We start from the raw sequence: 16,878 nt of genomic DNA, 5'->3' as shown, positions 1-16,878 counted from the left end.
GGGATGGAGGGGGTATAAATCTTTTTAGAGATTTCTATAAGGGACTACATACGGAGTAAAATGAGTAAATCTACGCTCTAAAATATGTCTATATACATCCATATGTAGTTTGTATTGAAATACCTAAAAAGACATATATTTACAAACGGAGGAAGTATGTGATAATGTGAACTCTTATTTCGCCGTTAGAAGCCATTTTGATCGTTATAACATACAAAACAACACATATGCATGTTATAGGATAAAAATAATGGTCGGTTGACATAGTTAGCAAATTGTGGCCGGCAAAGATGATATAGGCCTCTCTCAAGCTTAGGAATAGAGAGTTAAAGCTTTTCCGTCCTTGAGAGAGTTCTAGAGTGGAGAGAGGCGTAAGGCCACTTGATCTAAAAATTTGTCAAGCCGCTTTCCGCCAAACGACACAACACGGTTAGTTAGACGGAATTCCGGACCCCCGTCAGCTTATACGCTCCCAAGTTATAACCATCTGATTTTACACCAAGATTATCCGTCATAAAAAACAAATAAAAAATCCAGAAGAACAACCACGCAAAATTTATGACGTTGATTGTGGCTTAACTATGTCTCAATCAATTGAGAATTAGCAAATCCGCTAAAACTACTACCCTGGGCTACATGTAAGGGTCACTTTGAGATGCACCAAGCAATGGTCACACTACCATGTTTTTTAGTAGTAGTACACGAAACAGTCAAGCTAAGAGAAGTATTAACAGAAACCCAACGAATCAAGAAGACGCTCGCGCTTCTCGGCCGGACGGCGAACTCCGATCGTCAGAAGCAGCTCGGCGGTGTGACCTCTCCGGACGTGGACCCGCCGGCGTTTTGGCACTTGGCCTGCGCCGGCCGCTGGTGCCGGTACTTCAGCCTGATGTTCCTGAGCTTGATCCCGCTGCAGGGGTTGGTGCCGCTGCAGTTGAACTTCACCGCCACGGGCGTCGCCGACGAGCCCTTGATGTCCGTGTACGACAGGTCGCTGATCTGCACCCCCGAGCTCTGCAGGCACACACAACAGCACAGCTCATGATATATATATATAGTCGATCCATGGGTCGTTCACGTGTAGTGTAGTTGCATGCATGTAGATGTAGGGAAGGAGACGTACATTGCCCGGGCAGTCGACCTTGCGGGGGCAGTAGTTCTGGTCGACGACCATGGGGTTGGCCACGCGGTTCATGGTGACCCGCGAGAAGGAGACGTTGGTGACAGAGCCGGAGTTGGGCATCGCCCACATCTTGATCCGCAGGCCGTTGGTCGTGCCCTTCAGCACCGCCCTGTCCACCGTCACGTTTCTTACTCCCTCCTCACCGTCCTGCCATCCCAGGCTCCCGATGCTGCCACCGTCCATCCAACGCAAACACAAAACCAATGCTATCTATCAAACGCTGCACAAATCACAAGCAAACAAAAAAAATGTATGATGAACTGGCAACTGAAGGTGGCACCTGATGCCGTGGCCCGGACCGCACTTGATGTCCCTGATGAGCATGTCGCAGGTGCCGGGCCCCAAGGAGATGTAGTCGTCGCCGGTGCCGATGGTGGTGTTGAGGATCCTCACGTGGCGGGAGTGGCTGGCGTGGATGCCGTCGGTGTTAGGGCTGTCGGCCGGCGCGATGATCCGGACGCCTTGGACGGTCACGCCGCTGCAGTCGAAGATGGTCATGTGGAATTCCTTACTGTCAAGCAGTGTCAGCTGCTTCACGCTCACGCCCTTGGATTGGCTAATGTCGAGTGTCTGCAAACACAAGTATGTATGGCCGACGTCCGTCATAAGGAAACTGAACCGAATTACGATGCAAAAAGAAACCAAAAAGTTCATGTCATCACTCACCCTGGGCCCCTGCCCGGCGGTGCACCTACCGGCCTTCTTGCACGCCCAGTACTCCTGCCCCTGCCCGTCCAGCGTCCCACCACGGATCGCCAGGCCGTCTGCATGGTGGAACATGATCCACGTCCTGTTGTCCACTGCCGACGGCGCGAAGACGGTGTTGTTGTTGTCAATGGCCACGTCCACGCCGGCGCTCCGACATGGCCCCTTGAAGTAGGCCTGGCTGAGCAGGAACCTGCCCGCCGGCACCCGTAGCACCCGCCGGGAGCCGGAGCGCCCCGTGTCATTGCATGCCGTACCCCAAGCGGCCAGAATTGCCCCTGCCGAGTCCGTCCCGTCGTCGGGCCTCGCGCCATAGTCCACCACATTGTACTCTGCCGCCGTCGTCAACGCCACCAGTGCCATCAACACCACCAACAGCAGCGAGAGCTCATCGCACGATCGGTCGGATGCTATCTCTGTGAAACTATGATATGATAATGACGATGATTGGATCAGGTGGATAGATTGTTGGCCCAGATCCGACGTCAAGTACTTTCTGCAATGGCAACAAGTGACGAACGATGAGCTGTGATCTCGCTTGTTGGCGCAGGTCCCTCCGACTCGGCAAGTTCTTTCCGCCGAGACCATCGAGCTTCGTTCCGATCGATTAATTTCCGACGGAACACGCGTGTTGTAGAGTCGCTGGCTTCCGGCAAGTTGCAAATACGCTCGTAAGCTAGCTGACCAAAACGATCCGCGGAATACTCTACGCGGAACAGTAGACACGAGTTTATGGCAACAAGTTACACGTGGAGTACAAGCATACTTAAAGGGGGTTCGTCTATGTCACATCTAGATGTGAGATATTATCTCATATCTAACTCCCTCTCACATCTAATTCCCTCATCCTTAATTTTTTTTAAAGTCTCCATGGATTTATTTTGTCCCTAAGGATGAGAAAGTTAGATGTGAGATAATATCTCACATCTAGATGTGAAATAGCAAACCCGATTTAAAGGAGTATGATTAGGTGACTGATACTGTAGGTCGTGCGTGACGTTCTCTTGTTTTTTCGTTCCAACCAACCAGAAAACGGACCACTTTTTTTTTCTTTTTCTCAATCTAATAATAATTATAATATGGAAAAAGGAAATGAATGGCATGCACGCACGTGCACGTAAGAGCATCTCCAACACTGGCTGTAAAAAACGCGCGCATGCGGTAAAAGTGGGTTTTAGCGCATGTGGGGCGGTTTTGCGCGCTACAGCGGGCGCGAGAAACTCAGGCGCACGGGAAAAGATCGCACGCGGCGTCCGACGTGCTTTCTAAATCCAGCGCCACCATGCCACCGGGCCACCGGGGAGCTTCGGGCTACCGCAGTGTCCGCACGCGCCCCTCCACCGCCTTCTCCGCCGAGATCTGGTCCGGTGAGATGCGCCTTGACCTCGGCACTTTCGACAGTGCCCACGAGGCCGCCCGTGCATACGACGCGGCGGCGTGGCGCCTCCGGCGGCCTCGTAGGGAGATGAATTTCCCTGAGGTGGCGACGCGGGAGCAGGCACAGGAGCTCGTGCCTCCCCCGCGGCTTTCATCGACGAGGACCGTCATGACAACCGGAGGCGGGAGCGCCGCCTCAACATCGCTGAGATGGACGAGGAGGCCATGGCGCTGTGCCGCCAACGCTTCCCACAGGACGTCGTTAGCGAGCGTGAATTCTACGCGCAAAGGAGGGCGGAGAGGGCGAAGAGGAGGATGGAGCGAGCCGCCTATCGTGAGGACAGGCGTACGCGGAAGGCGGCCGCACTCTTCAACATCGAGCTAGGAGACGCATCGACCTGGAATCAAAACAATGATCGGTATATTGACACCTTCATTACAATGTCGGAGGAGGAGGAGGGCATCACCTAGTTGGAGTCGGAGGAGGAGGACGACGAGTAGTTGAACTATGCTATGAACTATCTATGTTATCTATGTTGAACTATCTATGTATAATTTTTTCTCTATCTATTGTTGTATCTATGTATCTTGTTTTTTGCGTACATATGTGTATCGTACGCTGTAGTTTAACGCGTCTATTGGAGCGGCGTGTACACACAATTTTTTGCAACGAGCGCTCCCCGACAGGCTAGAGGTGGCTATTTCGACGCTGTAATCTGCTTTTAGCGTGCCACGCGGTTGCGCGTCTGTTGATGATGCTCTAAGAGTAGGTCTTCTTCCTCCTAGGCCCGTACGTAGGTCGTTTGTCTTCCTTTCTTCTCCCTCGAGCAGTCAAGCTCCCACCCAATTTTTATTAATTTCATGACTCGCCCGACCTTGCTCGCCGCTGGCGGGAGACGTCCACGCTAGGACCCTAGCTTCTTGCCCAATCCCGGTTGCGTCCAGGCTAATTTGCCGCGCGCTGTCGGTCCGTCGCCATTATTTATTTTTGACGTACATGCTCCGCTGGTGTTCCATCGATTCATTTGCACGCTTCGATTTCCTCGCTTTCTTTTCACCTCAAACTAGTCACAATAGAAAGTAACATACGCTAGTAACATATACATATTTCTAGACTATGTTATTATCTTCATAGTGGGTAGTAACATAGGTGCGGTGTCATGCAGAGCTACATTTATTAGGTTATAGACTGCATTGAAACATGTGATGTTACAGTAATTAGCTAAGTTATTAAAACTACCTCTCTATTCATTAACTCATTGCCACATAGACAAATTTGCTGAGTTGGACTTGAAGTTACTACTGAAATTACAACCATTGTGGCTAGTCTCATGGCTCCTCCTGCCCGCCTTCAATTCGATTCAACCTAACCTAGCTTCTCTCGCCCAGCCCGCTTACTATCCAGCCGCCGACCATGTACGGGCCGGGAGGTGCAAGATCCATATGCAATGAGAGATTCGCCGGCGACAACTGATCGAGAGGTAAGGAGCAAAACCACACCTCACAAGGAGAGCGTCGCCTCTCGCTGGCCGTTGCCCAAGTCCCAAGTCATAAGTCACACTCGCATCCAGCACGCGGATGAATGGCGTTTCTAGTATAAATAGAGAGTTTATTATGTTGACAGGCATGGCAGAGAGGAGGAGGTCGCGGTGTCACAGATCGTGAGGTGGCGCAAGTCAGACCGTCCTTGGCTGGATGATGGGAATCCCTTGTCTACATTTACATCAAGGGAGGAGAATTAAGGCTGCCTGTAATGGGAGTATCATAGGTAGTATCATGCATGCCAACTAAGCAATTTTGACGAAGTGGCATAGAATTAAATGAAGAAAGAGAGGCTTGAGTATCATATTATGATACCGTATCATATTAAATAATGTGCTACTTTGTGTCATGCATGGCAATAAATATAGTCATCTATGATACCAACATATGATACTATGCATTAGAGACGTAGTATCATAGACTAGTATCATATGCATGATACTAGTATATGATACTCCCCATTACAAGCAGCCTAAGTGGCACTGGTTTCTCACGCGAAAGGTAAACTATGTTCATCGGTTGGTGTGCTTTTGCGGTGAGCTGGACTCTATTTACTGGCCCAATACCTAGCACGGGAAAGACAATTGATAGATAGATAAATGAAGATCTATGCGATAATTCGCTTCTCTCCTAGTACTACAAGGTTGTTCATTTCTTCTTCTGCTCATCAGCCAGCCAGTGTCGAACAACTTATAAATTTTAGACTTGTGTTATGGTTTGGACATAACTTGCCTGATGCAATTAATTAGACCAATTTCCCCAATACCTATTGATGTAGTGTAATTTAATTCCATCTGATTTGATCGCAAAAGCACACACACCATCAGATTTGATACGTCCACTCGCTGGCGATGTTCACGAGCCAGCTACAAAATATTATTCAGCTTGAAATATAGGCACCAACTGCAAGCAGATACAGCCCATGATTCCAGAGTACCCATTTCAGAGATTCATGCACACAATGTGTAACTGGAAATTTGCAGCAAAAGCTATTCAAACCTTTTTGCTCAAGATTAATTTCATTATATTTCATTGCTTGTTGGGGACAACCCATACATAAAACAAGGATACTTTAACTTCTTTTGACACTAGTTTAGCTACTTCTTGAGACCCAACACTTGGGCAACACCACCAGCGAGCCGGCCAAGACATTTTGTTTTATGCATGTGCGCACGGATATTGTCTTTGGAGGCCGAGCTCCATGGAGCTTGGTTTTGAAAATTTTGAATTTTGTTGAATTTTATATTTTCTACATTTCAAAAGATTCTGAAATAAAACACACATATACATGAAGGCATAACACACATGTGTGTAAATTTTCAGGGCAAAATAAGTTGAAATGAGGGCTGTGCAAAAAAGACAAATCTGGGTTTTTTAACACATGATACTATTCATCCTCCCAGGTCATGAATTTGTCTTTTTTGTACAGGTCACATTTCAACGTTTTTCATTCTAAATTTTTACACACATAGACATAACATGCTTGTTTACTTGCACAATTTTTTCAGATTTTTTTTGAAACCGAAAAGTTTGAATTTTGATTTGTTTTCAAAAAAAAGGCCTCCATGGCTCCCGGGAGCCAAACGTCCGCTCTCCATGTACGCACAAGAATATCAACAACTAGCACGTCACCAAGAAACAACCAGACAACAAACATCGCGCACACTAATATGTCCAGCCGTTCAGCTGATGATGAAGTGGTTGATAGTGGTGATCATATAGATATTAGGATGTCGATAGTGGTGGTCATTGGATAAACCAAATTCCCTATCTTTGTCGATGTTAGCTTGACAGCTCCATGGTACTACTCCCTGTTTAGGCACTACTGTGATCAACGTAAAATTTCCTATGTTTGTTGATGGATATTAAGATTGTTGTGGTTGCCTCGTACATATATATACTCACTTTCTGAGGCTAGCCCTGAAGGGATTGCCGCTGGCGACAGTCCTTTATTTAATTTGTTTACGCGGCTATATATTACCACTGAACAGTATGTGTGTTTGTGAAAATTATAAAGTATACTATTATTTTTGCGCCCTTTTAGATGTTTTTGTGTCAACGAAACGGTACTATAGCACGTTTTTTGGTAGCACCAACTTTAGTTTGCACTTTGATAACAAAAATTGTTTTGAGAAATGCACTTTGATAATTTTCCAACAGTAAAGTGTAACATATGACAAATGCATCACTGGAAGAGCATATACATGTTTCATTTTATTTCATATTTTATTCGTTCTAGGATTATCTTGTATGATGTCATATCAAGTCGATTTGTATGTGTGGGAGATTTTAGTGTGTGGGGGATTCTCCTCAATTCATGACTCATACATGGGTTTGTTTATGTAAATTTAACTTCCATTATTCATGCATAATATATTTATAAAAAGTCTATCATCTTATTATATTTTTTGAGTAATTATCATCTTATTATATAAGTAGATGAGTGGGAACACGCGCCATCAGTGATCGAGTTGTTTAGATAATTGTCACTTGGATTCTGGCAACCAATTTAGTCTTCTTCAATTAGTTTTGGACTAACCTCATTTTTTACCTCTAGCAACTCTGAAACAACATGACAGATCTTGGAGACGTTGGGTTTGATAGGCCCGCCATGATTGATGAGGTAGTCGTTGAAGGCTTGAAAGCTGAGCTGGTGGAACAGAACTTTTTTTTTTGCGGGGCTGGTGGAACAGAACTTTATTGATTTTTTTTTTTGAGACAGAACTTTATTGAATGGAATAGAGTAGACATGTAGTGACTCAACAAATTATTGAACACTTGTGTGCTGTGAAACGAAAGGCACACAAAGATATATCGATACGTACGTACATATCTTCGCACGACAAAAACACAATTGCATGTAACTGCCTGCCTGCCTGCCTGATCGAGCATGTCGTTCATTAGTTAGTCGGCCTTCGTAGGCGGCATGGGCATGGGCTTGAGCACGAGTCCTTGGCCGCCTGGCCTCTCCTCCACGGCGCAGGGCATGTGCGTTCCAATTCCGAACACCTTGTCCTACCTCACCAAGAAGCTGTCGGAGAAGTTGTGCCTGATGCTGCGCGGCATGTGGTGCAGGCTGTGGTGCGCGGCACCGTTCCAGACCGACTGCATGCGGCGCGGCAGGAGCCACAGGCCACAGTGGTTGTCGATGCCCATGATATTGCAGAGCAAGAGGAAGACAGCCCTGGCGTGCGGCGAGGACGACAAGCCAGAGACAAGAACCGGGAGCAAGCCGCTGGCCGTGTCATCAATGAGGACTTTGATCGGGTGGCCGTATATGGCGCCCGAACGCGTAGGGCACCACGATGCGGTGGTGCCACGAGTGGAGGCGCCGGTACAGGAACCGGTTGCGGTGCGCCAAGTGGTGCCACGCATACCGGTACGCGTCGAACACCAGCGCTGCCACCGCTATCTGAGCCGCCGCCGTCAGGTACGAGCCGCCAGCGGCCTTCGTCGTCGGTCCTTTTCCTCCTGTGACCTGTGTATAATTAAGCAAGTGACGGTCAGAAATACATGATGAAAACCTCGCCAGAGCATTGGTGCAGGGCCTACTTCAGGATTTGCTCTTTTTGTGATTCAGTTGAGAATAACATGTGTCAGTCATTTAATAATGTCATCATGAGATCAAGGTTCTACCATGTACTAACGGCTATGTAGATATTGGAAACTTTCTGGCTTACCTTGTTGTCATGCAGTGAGTTCAATCTATGCCTGCTCTAGAGATTTGGATCTCTATATTTCACCTTGCTACTCAATAGCTGAGTACGACAAAATTTATGATCATGTTCTACAGCCTGTGAATGGACCAGAAGATTGGCCAATTTTTGAAAAACCTAGACCTCTTCCACCTAAGAAGAGAACTCAGAAAGGCAGGCCTTAGACAAAGAGAAGGCACGAAGAAGGAGAGAAACCTAGGGATCCATAAAAAATGTCACGAGCAGGCACTCAGGTCACATGTTCAAGTTGTGGAACCCAGGGGCACAACAAAACAAAATGTACTAACCATAATACTGCTGGTAATAAAGAGCATGCCAACTTCACAAGAGCAGCTACAAGGAGGAAGGCAAAGCAAGCAAGAACAGAGGTGCCCCCTTTCTTTCTTCTTTTACTTGCATTTTCTTCCTGACATGTGCAAATGTGCTCACATTTACTGTTTTTCAACACAGCAAGCTCATGTCCCATCAACACAACAAAGTTCAGCTCCTGGTCCATCAACAAAGCAAGGTCCTAGAGCATCTAAGCCAGCAGATAGGAAGAAGAAGGTCTCAACTTCATAAAATAGTCCTTCCACTGCACCTTTCTACGAGAGAGCAAAGAATAGAAGGAAAGCACAGACACAATCATCTCAACCTCCATCTGCAACATCTTCTTATCAACAAGCACCTGGGTCGATATCTTAGGCAATGCCAAACCAATCAGGATTCCCATGGTTGTTATATGGCAATAATTGAAATGCTAGTTATCTAGCTACAGCAAAATAAAAATGAACTTGTGGTACATGGTTCACTGTGCATGCTCTGATTCATGCTATATTATGTAAAACTAGTACTGCTAGCACTTGCTCCCTATTATGTGACGCATGTATTGTTTTCTGATGTGGGCATGGCTTGTTCTTATGTGAATTTACTGTTATGTTCAGAAAAATGTGTTCTTCCGAAGTAAAGTTGGAACTATACAAATAATTGGTGTGCTGCCTTGTTTATTAATTCTGCTATTGCCAATTTACAATAATGGTGTTGAATGTAAATAAAATGCTGCCAATTAGCAACCATGATAGTTGCAACAACAGAGTACTTTCAGTTCCCAAAAGCTTTCATTCATGTCACAGGAAAATATTGCATTTAGATTACATATATTTGTGCATATGCAACAGTTTGTAGACTCAGAAGTACATTCCCTAAACAAAATGCTTTCTCTGAATTCTTATCTCTTCTCAACTAAACTGGGACAACAACACCCGCAAGAGAAGATGATTTTTTTACACATACTAATTCTCAATCTGAACTAAACTGAATTCGCTCTTCTCAGAGCATCAGCACATGCCTACCAAGAGTATAATGTACACCATTTGGGCCCGTGGTACGATTCGGTGTATACTTTTCCTGGAACTAATTGATCCTCTGAGGAGGCTTCAGTTTTGGTCTATTCGGATCATGTATGAGGAATGACTTGGTGAAACTGTTAAACCTTCTCGCCCCCCTCCAACGAGTCGTTGCGTCCTTGATGGTCTCTAGCCTGGATTCCTTGCCTAGATGCCTGCACTCACCAACAAAAATACAACAGTGTTATGCTATTCTCCTTTTAAAGAAAACCTATGTTGTTAGTATCATACAGAATTCATGAAAGCTAATGCACTCCTCGCCTTTTACCTTTGCAGTTTGTAGCCAAAATCAATGGGGAACACCTATTACTTGTCTCCCCTGAGAAGCAATGTTTTCTACAGAGCCCTCTCAACAAAATGTTTTCTACATAGCACAATGCTAATCAACGACACATGCTACTTTAAAAAAAATCCCAAAGAAAGTAACGATGGAGATTTTTCGAATGTGTGGCTGGCTCACCTGATTGAGAGCCGGGAGGGGGTCGATGGCAGCTCCCCTTCCTGTAGTCCACGTACATCTGCTGCAGCAAAACATGGTATTGACTTCAGAAAAGGGTCAAGTTCAGTACATCTGCTGTAGCAAAACATGGTATTGACTTCAGAAAAGGGTCAAGTTCAGATATACTGAACAGAGTGTTATGCTGCAGCAGATGTACTGAACTTGACCCTTTTCTGAAGTCAATACCATGTTTTGCTGCAGCAGATGTACGTGGACTACAGGAAGGGGAGCTGCCATCGACCCCCTCCCGGCTCTCAATCAGGTGAGCCAGCCACACATTCGAAACATCTCCATCGTTACTTTCTCAGGTGAGCCCGCGTGGTCACCCAGGACGGCGGCGACGAGGATCTGGCTGCTTCGCTCCTCGCGGAGGGCTTCGGGCGCCGAGGAAGCGGCCTCGGGTGGTGCAGCGGCGCCGTTTTTGCGGCGAGCGGCGTCGCGGGTGTTGCCCCCCGTCTCCTTGGTCGCGAGGGCGGCGAGTGACAGCGGGCGCTGGCGCCGGTCGCAGCGGGGGCGCGGCCCCCCTGTTCGCGCCTGGATCTGAAGGCGGCTCCCACTTCCCCTTAGAGCGCTCCTCCTCGCCGGATCTGGTCGCCGGCGGCCTCAAGATGCCGGATCCGTGGCTGGTGGGGTTGCCTGGAGCTTCGGAACTGGACTGGGAGAAATCCTTGGCTGGGTCTCCAGCCACGGCGTCGGCGACACAGACAGGTGCCGTTTTCCTCCTCAGAGGCTTCGTCGAGGTCCGTTTCCTCTCCCTCCTGCTCCATGACCCAGGTGAAAACCCTTGTCTTTCCAAGACTGGACGGCAACGGCGCAACGTGCGTCGCCACCTTCTTGAAGGTGTCGTCTTGGGCATGGTAGGAGTGTGCAGAGTGCTGTGAGGTGGGTGTCGGGTTGGCTGCGTCAGCAGCGAGGGAGATGAAGCTTGGTGCTCTGTTTATGTAGCAGTGTTGCTCTGCTTTGGCTTGCTCGTCGGATCCTTGATTGCTTGCTCGCCGGTTGGCGCCATTCTTGGGCAGGGAGGGGAGAGGGCTCCCCTCTTTTGCTAGCAGCAACTTGATGCAGTGGCGTGGGCATGGAGCCTAGCCATACGGGCTTGGTCTGCTTCCTATAAGGTTGCTTCATCTCGCTCGCTGTTCGTTTATTCAGTGTCAGTGCCTTTGCGCAGTTTTTTCTCCCCTTGGTGGTGGTAGCGGTGACCCGCGGTGTGGCAATTCGTCTGGTTATCCTCGTGCAGCGCTGTGTCGGGTTGAGTACCTCCCATGGTGGCCGGCATCGTGTCCAATCCTGGCTCTAGGGTGAGCTTCTCCATCTTTTAGCGGTCCGGCGCCTTTCGAGCCAAGGCGAGGGGCAGGGGTCCCTTCTGGATTTGGAGAGGAGCGGACCGAACAAGGTGTCACCTTCGGTGTAGATGAGGATGCGACCATCGCTGAACTTTGTCTCCGTATGAAGAACCCCTCCGTTTTGTTGATCCACTTCTCTTGGGGGACTCCATCGACTTCTAGCTAGTGCTTATTTTGCTTATCCCTATAGGGCTTGTAGTCTTTCGTGTAAGCTGCTTCGGCAACACTATGTACCTGCTACTTTTTTCTTTTCCTTTTCGCAGCTGTCTAGTGGTTGTAACGATGGCCTTGTGTAATCCCTGGCCGGTTGATGGCTTTGTTAATTCAAAGTCGGGCTCCCCTTGAGCCTTCGTTCCAAAAAAATGTTCAGTATATCTGCATCTGTACATCGAACAGGAGCTCCAAGATGAGATTGCGCTGCTCCGTTGATCCATGGCGATGTCTTTTTTCAGGGTGCTTCCAGGTCAAGAATGAGGGATCGGGGCATGAGAGGAACTATGGAGGTGAGGCGGCCATGGCGACGAACAGGATAAGAGACGAACTCCCCGCCAAAATAAAAAGGGTAGAAGGCAAAGTACAGAACAAGGAACATCTAGCTTCAGCTGACGGCCATGGTGGCGAAAAGGAGAAGAGGAAGAGATGAACTAGGGATTAGGGCATAGAACAAAACAGAGTCGATTGGGTGAAACTTCACGCGCCGTCTCAAATCGCCTCGCGCCGCCCACCAAGCCGACGTGGCCATCCTTTCGAGCTACACAAGCAAAACCACCAGCGGATACCACTCTAATTGGGTTTTGGGGGTACTTTGGCTGGTATTAGAGATCTCAGGAGATTAATTAACCGGTTTAGAAGTTGAGGGGGTAGATTACCCAGTTTCTGAAACCCCAGGGGGTGATGTGGACTTCTTTCGCCAATGCTCATTGACGTCGTTTGTTTTCTTTTAATCTTTCTCTAGCTTTTTTTCTTCTGGTTTCTCTTTTTCTGTAACGGTTTTGTTCGCCTTTTTCCTTATATTTTTTCTAAAAGCGTGCATTTTTATTGAAAAAAAAATTGTGAATTTGAGAAAATTTCATAATTTCAAAAAAGTTCACGAAATTTCGAAAAAAGTTCCCAAATTTGGAAAAAGTTCATCGATTTGGAAACAAGTTCACATATTTTGAAAAAGAAGTTCACCAATTTTAAAAAATTTCTTTGAATTTCATTAAAAAAGTTCAGTAAATTTTACTTCACTCATTTTGAAAAATGTTTGTCCATTTTGAAAAAGTTCATCGATTTATAAAAAAATTCATTTAAATTGAAAAGGAGTTCATCAAAATTGTAAAATTTTCATCAAAATCAGAGAAAGTTCATAGAATTTCAAAATAGTCCATATAATTTGAAAAAACATCATCAAATTCGAAAAAATAGTTCATCGGTTTGAAGAAAAAGTTCATTGAGTTTTAAAGTTTGTGCATTTTTAAAAAACATGAAGAAAATGAAAAAGGGAAATGAAATCTCGATTCAGTGGCTGAGTGGTTGGTGCTGTTCTGACCTTTTTTTGAAGTTAGTAGGGGAAAAGGAAAATATGAGCCGGCCCAACTAGACCCGCGAGAAAGCTGCTGCAGGCGCCAGTGTGCGAAAAACTGAAGAAACCGGCGCCTGTAGCACTAAATAGGAATTGCCCCTATTAGGCGCAGTGCGCGCCGCGAAGATGCGGAATGTGCATACCCCCCACGCGCCATTTTGAGCCGGCCTTTGTTGAGAGCGCTGCTATTCTCATTTGCTTTCTTTGCTTTTTGTTTCTTTTTTGTTTTTCTTCTTTCAAATAATTCAGGACTTCTGAAGACTTTAAATTTGAAAAAATCGAAAATTTTGGAAAAAAATGTACAAGAATCGTAAAATCTTCGTGGATTAAAAAAGGATCACTATTTATAAAAAGGTTTGGGAAATAATAAAATATATGCGGATTAAAAAATGTTCGTGATTTTAACAAATGTTCTCATATTCAAAAAATGCTCACAATTTTGCAAAACATATTTTGAAATAAAAATGTTCAACATTTTTGTAAAAAGTTGCCTATTCAAAAAATGTGCATACTTTTTTAATATTAAGAAATATCCTAAATTCCCCAAATTCTCCCCAAATGTTTAAAAAAAATATCATTTCATAAATTGTTCGCTTGTTCAAAACATATTCATGAATTCTAAAAATGATCATGAATTTCAAAAAACATTCGTAAAACAAAAAAATGTCTATGAATTTCGAAATTGCTCCCAAATTTCAAAAAAAAACCACCAAGTCAAAAATATGTTCACGAGTTTCAGAAAAGATTCAAAAATTTTAAGAAATATTCACAAATTTTAGAAAAAAGTTTATCAATTTTAAAAAATATATTCATGAATATGAAAGATTTACATGATTTCAAAAAAAGATTTGCAAATTCAAAAAAAATCATGATTTTAAAAATATTCAGCAATTTGAAAGCTGTTCGCAAAATTAAAAAGAAAATAAAAACAGAGACCACAACAAAAAGGAAAAGGTAATGTAAAATAAATATAAAAAGAAATGAAAATAAAATAAAATAACAAAGGAAAAATAAAAATGATCTCGTGGAAGGTTCCAGAAAAGACAAAGGAAAAAGAAAGAAAAGCCGGGAAGATAAAACAAAGAAAAGAACCAGTTTTAGAACCTTTCTAAAACAGGTGGGGGAAGAAACCCAGAATGGGCCGACCCAGACAAAGGACTAGGCACACAGGGGGAGTCGCGCTAGATCACTCTTTAGTGACCTAAGCGCTAAATTGGACTGGCCACGCGCACCTTAGGGGGGCGAAGGATTCACTAAGGAGTGAGGCATAGAATGTCATGCTTGCTTCCTCCGCCATGTGATCCGAAACGTGTGAAGTCGTATCCAGCCGTATTTAGACCAGTCCAATTTATACAACATAGCAAACCGACACAAAGTCATTATCATCTTAAAATTTCCCCACATTACCCATAACTTAACACATGTATCTTCGAAACTCAAATCGCAAAATGACAATGCTTTCGATAGTCTGTACTAAATTACTTTGTACGAATGGCACATCTCGGCCGTCGGGTAGCTGATCACCATTTGAAAGCAGGTTGAAGAGAGTTGTAACAGGCCTTGGAGGACCGAACCCACGTATGTGGCAAAAATACGAGGATGACTTGTGGCTAGGGGTGAAAGTCCAACATGAATCAAGTTGTTTTCCTGCCCGCCATTATGTCTTAGCTAGGAATGAGTTGTGAACAAAATCGAAATAGTTATTACTTGAGTAGATAATGACTTTGCGTCGGTTTGCTATTTTCTATAAATTGAACTCATGAATATTGGTCGGAGGTTTTTGCCTTGTTATAAAAAAGGAGAGTTGGGTAAAGCAAACTCCCTCCTTCGATGAGCATGGGGCTTAGTCAAGTAGAATCGGGTTACGCTGCTTGATGCTCTGATCGAAAATAAATCAGTGGGGCCATGCCGGTATGACAAAACATGCGTTAGAAAGGTCAATCCCTCCCCCTCCTCCCCCCCTTTGATTTTCTTTAATGAAAAACTAGGCCGAACTTCTAAAAAGTAACCCACCTGCTTCCATAGAACAATATCACGACAACATAGACCTAAGTGGATTTATTGGATCCTGGGGAACCATCACAAGTACAGCCGTCCTATAGAATGAGAATGCTGTGTCGTCCAACTGAGCTTAGAAGAAGCTGACTCGGAGCCTAAGGAAGGTGACTCACGCAGACTAAAAAAAAGTATAGTCGGCCCCACATAAGTTCGTAGCCATTCGTTTCCTCAGCTTCATGACGCCAAGGTTTCCTTCAATAGTATAATCGAGGATGCTCATATACACACACATATATTTTAGGAACGTACTTACGCACATCCTACCTCCATGAGTATCTCTGAGATACTGAGCCAACACATTATACTAAGATTGACGAAGTCACCATAGTCCACAGGCGCCCCGTAATCGACGGGAATGTCTCCTCACACTGAATGAACATAACTGAGAAGCCTGTTTTTAAGGGAAAATTGAATTTATACCCTTAGTTGGGTCACCCTCGACTGATTTGCCCCTAATTTTGGAAAACACGCGGTCTTGCCCAGCTTTGACCCCTCCCCTTGTGTTTTTGCCCTTTGTCACAACCCTAGCTTTGGCCTTGCTTGTCATTACATCATCATCTTGCATCATGTTTAAATTTCTCAGAAACTTGAAATGGAGACTGACCAAACCCCTAACATCAAAGGAATGCACTAGGTTCACCTAAAATATTTTTAGTAAATCCAAATGGCTTTCAAAAATGTTCATCATTTATGGAAAATGCTGTAAACAGTAACCAGAGGTGATGCACATTTTTTCATGACATATTTGGGTTCTGAATTAAATCTTACTCTATTTGCATTTGGGCATTCAAATACTACAAAATATTTTAAATGCTCAAATAATCATAAACTAAAATGTTTACTGTGGGATATATTCTAAACAGTAGCCATGATTAGTTTCATGATTTTTGGAAATGCCCTGGCATTTTTAATAAAGCCCTAAAGTCTACAGAAAATAGAAAACAAGAAATAAGAGAGAGAGAGAAGAATAACCTGGCCCACCTACCTGTAGTCGGCCCAGCTCACTGGCCCAGCCCACATGGCGCCTCCTGACGCCTCCCTCCTCGCGCCAGTAGGCAGGGGCGCGTGCCCGGCGCGCGCAGCCACACGCCGGCCACCTCCACCCTGCCCGCGTGCTCCCTCGTCGCCCTGGACCTCCCTCGCGACGCCACGCACCCCCTGGACCTCCCTCACTCTCTCCCGTGTTTCTCCCCCCTCCTCTGCTCTCTCCCGCGCCACACCCAAGTGCGCCCGTCGCCGCTGTTCACCATAGCCGCAGCCATCCCCGAGCCTCTCCGACGTGTCCACGAGCATCGCCACGCCTCCCTCGTCCTCTCCGTCCAGCCACGCTTCACCGAAAGCTCTGCATCGCCGTCCCGCCATCGTCTTCCTCCTCAGGCCGCCGGAGATCCCTCTTGTCGCCCCGCTCGCTCCGGTGCTTCCCCGAGCACGCCGAGGCCACCGCTGCACTTGCCGTGAGCCCCTGCTTCGAACCCCTCTTCCACCCCACGCATTCGCACCCTCTAG

The 16,878-nt window shown here is 45.9% G+C and overlaps 1 protein-coding gene across 1 annotated transcript; it reads right to left on the bottom strand.

Annotated features, from left to right (window-relative positions):
• Positions 1-434: 434 nt before the first annotated feature.
• LOC119273192 (polygalacturonase-like) lies at positions 435-7,963 on the bottom strand. The gene is made up of 6 exons (XM_037554448.1): positions 7,827-7,963; positions 1,850-2,312; positions 1,464-1,753; positions 1,124-1,352; positions 812-1,014; positions 435-507 (listed from the first exon to the last, which is right to left on the bottom strand). The coding sequence occupies exons 1-6, from the start codon at positions 7,961-7,963 to the stop codon at positions 435-437; spliced, it is 1,395 nt and encodes a 464-aa protein (XP_037410345.1).
• Positions 7,964-16,878: the final 8,915 nt, after the last annotated feature.

The sequence above is a fragment of the Triticum dicoccoides genome, chromosome 3A, assembly GCF_002162155.2.
Source record: "Triticum dicoccoides isolate Atlit2015 ecotype Zavitan chromosome 3A, WEW_v2.0, whole genome shotgun sequence".
NCBI classification, from domain to species: Eukaryota; Viridiplantae; Streptophyta; class Magnoliopsida; order Poales; family Poaceae; genus Triticum; species Triticum dicoccoides.
This window is presented reverse-complemented; position numbering and strand designations above follow the sequence as displayed.